Below are 6,028 nucleotides of genomic sequence, written 5' to 3'. Positions count from 1 at the left end.
CGTACGGCGGGCGCAAGGAGCCGTACCCAAACCACGTGACGGGTTTTTGGCGGATTTGGACCCCCCCCCCCCCTCCCCCTTGTGGTCTCTAGAGAGCCGTCTGAAAGGTAAAAAATTTGCGGCACAAAAACTCTGAATGTAGGCAACCGACAGTGCATCGCTCCCACCTGTCCGCTGGAGCTCAATCCGCGCCTGCGATAAACACCGGTTCTACACCGATGTATCTCCGGACCGGACGTACTCCGAACTCAAGGAGTACTCCTTCGCTCCATAAAACACGATCATCGACCCCTCACACCCCTCACGCTTTTGTCTGTAGAATTGTACGTTCACAGTGCCTCGCAAACCTTGCCATCATTCTCGCATTTTAGTAGTTATGCGGCCTACGCTGCTCGATTTGGTTATCTGGCTGATCTGAGTGTCGCTCCGTGTCGCCCGGCTAAGCGATGATGCTTCGTGGTCCAGCCGCTCGTGTCAGTTTCACAACACCAACTGCTCCCAATTTTTGTGAAACAAAAGTAGAGCTAGCGGAATGTCTTTCGCGGCGATGAAGCTCGGCACTGAACTTTTATCCGCGGCGTTTTTTGACACCACCCCGTCCCACCGCCCTGCCGCTCTACCGCCACGCCCAGCCGCTCGCGGGGTTCCGGGCCCGGCAGAGGAGTGCGACGAAGATGGTCTCCAAACTGGATCGGTATAAAAGACTGATCCTGGCGGGGGTGAGGCACAGTTCTTCGCTCCAGTTCCAATCAGGAGCATCTCCTCTCTTCTCTCTCCTCAACTCCAGAGCTGCAGCAGCCGACATGAAGTGTCTGGTAATTTAAGTAGATCTGATTGAAAATACTCGAATTAAACGCACGCTTAGCTTTCACCTTACCTCTTTTCATCTCTTCTTCGAGTTGTGGATGACGTTACCCCTCCGCTCTGTTCGCAGGTCGTCGTCTTCATGGCCGCGGTGGCGGTGTCCGCCGACGTGCGCGACGTGCTGCGTAACTCGCGGCAGGCAGTGCTTCTGCAGCCGCAGCAGCTGGGAGGACTGGGGGGACTCCAGTTCCAGCAGCGACCGCAGCAGGTGCAGCTGCAGCTGCCACAGCCTCTGTTGCTCCGCCAACAGCAGGGCCCCCAGATCCAGTTCCAGGACCAATTCCAGCCCCAGCAGCAGGTCTTCCAGCCCCAGCAGCAGGTCTTCCAGCCGCAGCAGCAGGCCTTCCAGCCCCAGCAGCAGGTCTTCCAAGCCCCGCAGCAGGTCTTCCAGGCCCCGCAGCAGGTCTTCCAGCCCCAGCAGCAGATCCTCCAGCCGCAGCCTGCCTTCCAGTCCGCTCAGCGCAGCGAGCCCTTCTGGCGCATCCTCAAGCACACCCAGGAGACTGACCCCGCCGGCTTCTACCGCTTCAGGTGAGCAGACTCAAACGCCTCGCTGTAGATTTGTCGTGGGCGCCTCGGATCATCGCTCCGATGTCGATACCTATGGTATTCTTAACGCGAATCTTGTGCTTCCGCAGCATCGAGACTGAGAACGGCATCCGCCACGACGAGGAGGGCACCGTCAAGAACGCTGGCGGCAACAACGAGTCCACGGCCAAGCAGGGCGCCTACTCGTACACCGCCCCCGACGGCACCCCCATCTCCCTGAACTACGTCGCCGACGAGAACGGATTCCGCCCCTCCGGCGAGCACCTGCCCACTCCTCCCCCGATCCCCGAAGCCATCCTCCGCTCCCTGGAGCAGAACGCCCGCGAAGAATCCCAGGGCATCAACTACGAGAAGAAGTAGAACATCCTCCTCAGGTCTCCATAATTATTTTTTCTGTGAAAAAATGTTACCCTTGGCTAAAACCGGCAAGCATCAACTAACTATTTAATTGAGCGCTACACCTAGGCCTCTAGTCGTTTTCGTCGCCTTCATTCTCGAGGGCTCCAATGAGATGCAGGGCGCGGCGGCCAAGCACCAGGACCCGCCCAGCGCGACGCTGATGCGATCCCGATAACCAGTTTCCGTGGCCCGTCCCTCAGAGCAGGGTCCCGCCCCGCCCCTCCAATCCCCTGGTCTAGCTCCTCCGCGCCCATAAGTTGCCGTGTTCTATTCACGGCAGGTGACAGAGCAGGTCGGGAGTCATCGGCGCATCTCTTGCAAAACTACTGTGATGTGTGAGTGTGTGTGAGTGTGAATGTGTTCCTCCCCCCCTCCCCCCTTTTGGCCGTTGTCGGCGTTCTGTCGGCTTTTTGTGCTGTGTGTCCTTAGTGTGAGTGAGAGAGAAAAGAAACCGATCCAAATAAAATAGCCTTCGCCTCCAAAGAGACATCTTTATTCCGCTTTTATTTTCCTCACCTTTTCCGGCCCCCCGCACAGTAGTAGTAGTAGTGCTGAAAAAAAAGTGATGACGGTGCTGTGGCACTACCTCACGGTCCTCTTCTACGGTGCTGGAGACGAGGGCCATCGGGACATAAAATCAACTAGTTCTCTTTGCTAATAAGGCAGACTGCTTCTTCCGAAACATTGTTGACGACACGTGGCCGTCGGGGACGGTGACGAGGGCTCTGTCACTACTCCGCGTGGGCAGGGGGCGCGGGGGCGGCGCCGGCTCGCTAGAGGGCGCGCGCAAGCCCGCGCAAGTACGAGCGAGGAGCGGGACGACCTGACTGATGCTGATATGCAGCGGTGGCTCGGACTGCCGCCACAAATACACGCGCCCTGATGGGCTCTAATGGAGGGCGGGGGGCACAAACTCATCGCATTATATCAGAACCCACCCCGCCTACTCTGGAACACTGTGCAAGTTGTCGGTGCGGGCGGCTGGCGGCTAAGTCGCTGCCCGGGAACGACGTACTCACCGCCTTTTGTGGGTACCTGGAAATTGTGCAATGGCTTGCGTGCGCGTACACACACACACAAACCTTGCTTTTAGATGGCGCTGACGTACGTGTGGGTGGGAGTCTGAGATTCGGTGCCGGCAGGCACTTGGGGCAGCTTCACATTTACACATTATTTGGGCCTCACTTAAGTGGCGCATGATAGCTGCCATCCCGGACTCCACCTCGCCACCCGCCCCCGCCCCATCTGCGGCCGCTGGGTGGTGACGTCACGGCTCCGCTCACGTTCAGCGTAGGGACGTCCGCCGCCCGCGCGTAACCCCCACCCGGTGGAATACGGTGCAACCCGCAACACACTCGAAAATCAGATTAGCGCCTAGGGCAAGGGGTCGCAAACTCGCGGCTCCCGAGCCAAGCGCGGCTCACCTATCCCGGTAGCGCGGCTCGCCAAGAGCCGCGCACCTCTTAGGTTCGGCTATGGAGCCGAGGTTCCCGAAAGCCGCGCTCGGAGTGTATCGGGTGTGTCGCTCATTAAGTGCTATTAGGAGTGACATAGACAGACCCATGACGGCCGGCGAACGACACCACTAGCTCTGTCTCGCTCACTCTATATTTCCGAAAAGCTTGTGGGGCGTGTGGCCTAAGCGGGCGCGGCTCGGCTGATAGCTCGAGTTTGCGAGTTGCGTAGGGGGCAACATTATGAGGGAAATCCGAGATGGAGATCAGATTTGTGAACCTGTAGTACTTTAAGCATAATTAGTAGTTGGTGTCAGTGGCGAGCTGCTACAGAAAGTATTCCCTATAGAGGCTAGGAACCGGCTAGGAACAAACGAAGATCAAACAACACTCGGTTACTTATTTCAGCGTACTTCTTGGAGTGCAGACTTTATTTCTCGGGAAAAATTACTCATTGACTGATAGGGGTGCAGCAGCAGGACGGGAGATCGCCTGCACCGCACTAGGCGCTGCAGGCTCGAAATATAACGGTCTGATCCTGCTGCAGGTGCTGCCGGGGCTGGGCGCGGGGGCACAAGTCTTGGCCAGGCCGAGAAAAGTTGGACCTCCCACGGGAGGCCTTGCTTGGGGGAGTTGTGCGTCCTCCGGCAAACGCAAAGCCGCGCGCCGCGCCAAGCCAAAGACTAAGGCCAAGTCGGTCAGCGTTTCCTGCCGTTGTGTAGGGGCAAAGTGCCACCGCACTGCAAATAATCTGGGCTGTCCGTGTAACTAACTTGATATACCTTAAGTCGGCTGCCTGCTCCTAGGCAAGGGACCTTGACCTTCTAGTTTCCTACCTTACTGAATTTTTGCGTGCGATGTGGTCGTGGTCCCAAACTAAACGCTATGAATTGTAACGGCATTAAAGCAGAATTGGTCCACCAGAGTCTCAAAAAGAGAGGCGGTACTCATTGAAAGATAGTCCATGAATAAAATGACAAATCGCAGAAATAAATTTGTTTTATTCGTGTTGGACTTTGCTTCTTTGTTTGGAATTTCCCCAATGTAAGTTGACGAATGCATGGACACTTCGCTCGCTTCAAAATTTAAGAGTGGCACTTGGGGCGGTCCCCTTGTAAGCAAGAGTACGCCCGTCATTTTCTGTAACGAAATTGCGAAGTTCAGCCCGTGCAAGTTCCCGTGTACGTGTAGCGCCTCAACATCTTGCCTGCAGTGCATGCGTATACCTGCAAACCCAAGTGTGTGCTTGAATGCAGTATCTCCTGCGTACCTACATGTATGCGAGGTCCTGTGTACTTGGTCAAGTATGCAGGAGATAGTGTGTAATAGGCCACTACAAGTCTTTTTTTGTGGATGTAACAATTCAGTGAAGAACATGCAAGCATAGCGATTATTTCCTTTTCAACCTTAAATATGACATTTTTTGACTTTTATTCGCTTGTATTGCAATTTTTAGCTATTTTTTTTTATGTTTTGCTGTTGGCAAGGGGGGTTTTGGAATTTGGACGTCCAGGGGGAGGACGGGGGTACCCGTGAACCGGACTCAACCGGCCAGGGGGGAGGGGGAGGGTCATTTTCGGCAAAAACTACCGGACGGTCTTTATGGATGGCCCCTAAGTTGTCGAATTCATTCTGAGAAAAACGAACGTGTGAACGAACGCTCCGGGCGATCCTTATAAGCCGAGCTGCAAGTTTCGTGAAAAAACAAAAACAGGATGCGATTACCATTACCATCACACCCCAAAGAATAAAACAAATGCCCCACGTTAAGCAGACTACACTTGCTCCGAAGGCCATTCTCCTGGGCCTGGCCTGGAGATTGTAGCTGGACTGGTACGAGCCCGGCAGCTACTCAGGCTGGAGACGGGGTCGGGCCGGGTGCATGCTCTTCTCTGCCTCGCTCAGGACGCCGCTGCACGCTGCACCCCGGCACTAACCCCAGCAGCACGCGCGTACGCTCTCGCTCCATTCCGTTTCGAATTGTAGCGAACCCACCTCCCCTTCCTCTTGCCGTCGAGGGCCGTTTCGGAACACTCGTTTCCGGGAGTGCAGGTTGTGTGCGGAGTTTGTATGGAAGCAGAGCAGCGTCCAATGTCCGCGTCGCCGAAGGCGGTCGTGTACGTTTGTCATCAGCGTTTTGTGGACTCACGGGGAAAGAAGTGTGTACTGATGATACGTTTGCAGTGTGTTTTGGTTTTTTGCTGCGTGAGCAAACTTTGTCACTAATATTTTTGCTCCTCTCGATAATTATTTCGCTGCACACTCTAGCATCAAAATCAGTTTTCTACTTGCAAGACAACATTTTAATTCTTTACTGCTGAAGCAAACGCAGAAAAACGAAAAACTAGCAATTTTTGTTTCACCTTTGTTTTGCAAACGCTATTTTTGTTACGTGCTGTGAAAAGCTTGCGGTAACGATTGTGGCTGCTTTGTAGTTAAACATCATTTTCGACATATTCCTTTATTTTGTAATTGGATAAAACATGTAAAAATTTAGGAGCTCGAGCACGGCACGGTAAAGTAGTGCATTGTCTTGTCAAGCCATAATTGTCACTGTCGCAGCCTCTGGTCGCATAGCGCGCGTCACGTGTCCCTGGTGCCAGTTTGGCTGCCTAGCCCCCCGGGGCCGAAGGTGTCGCGCCGGGGCCCTAGTGGAGCTCCACTTCCCAGGTGTGTGTCCCACTCAGAGTCCTACATCGCCCCCGCAAGGACGCGAGGGCCCCGCGGCTTGAGGTGTGGATCCCTTCCCGCGGTGTCGCGGC

General features: G+C 55.1%; 1 protein-coding gene across 2 annotated transcripts; it reads left to right on the top strand.

The window, feature by feature from the left end:
• Positions 1-724: 724 nt before the first annotated feature.
• Positions 725-2,299, top strand: LOC113212136 (endocuticle structural glycoprotein SgAbd-1-like). 2 transcript variants are annotated; one of them, XM_052271704.1, is made up of 4 exons: positions 725-815; positions 935-1,183; positions 1,226-1,395; positions 1,503-2,299. In XM_052271704.1, the coding sequence occupies exons 1-4, from the start codon at positions 804-806 to the stop codon at positions 1,771-1,773; spliced, it is 702 nt and encodes a 233-aa protein (XP_052127664.1). In that variant the 5' UTR covers positions 725-803; the 3' UTR covers positions 1,774-2,299. The 2 variants fall into 2 exon arrangements, with proteins under 2 accessions (XP_052127664.1, XP_026286554.2); XM_026430769.2 differs by having other exon boundaries at positions 935-1,395.
• The last annotated feature ends 3,729 nt before the right edge of the window (positions 2,300-6,028 follow it).

This window comes from Frankliniella occidentalis, unplaced genomic scaffold, assembly GCF_000697945.3.
Source record: "Frankliniella occidentalis isolate FOCC.00 unplaced genomic scaffold, Focc_3.1 Scaffold169, whole genome shotgun sequence".
Lineage (NCBI taxonomy): Eukaryota > Metazoa > Arthropoda > Insecta > Thysanoptera > Thripidae > Frankliniella > Frankliniella occidentalis.
This window is presented reverse-complemented; position numbering and strand designations above follow the sequence as displayed.

Excerpts from the sequence above, each read along its gene's own strand:
- LOC113212136 (XM_026430769.2), top strand. Across the intron at positions 1,396-1,502 it reads GCCGGCTTCTACCGCTTCAG|CATCGAGACTGAGAACGGCA; the intron begins GTGAGCAGACTC and ends GTGCTTCCGCAG.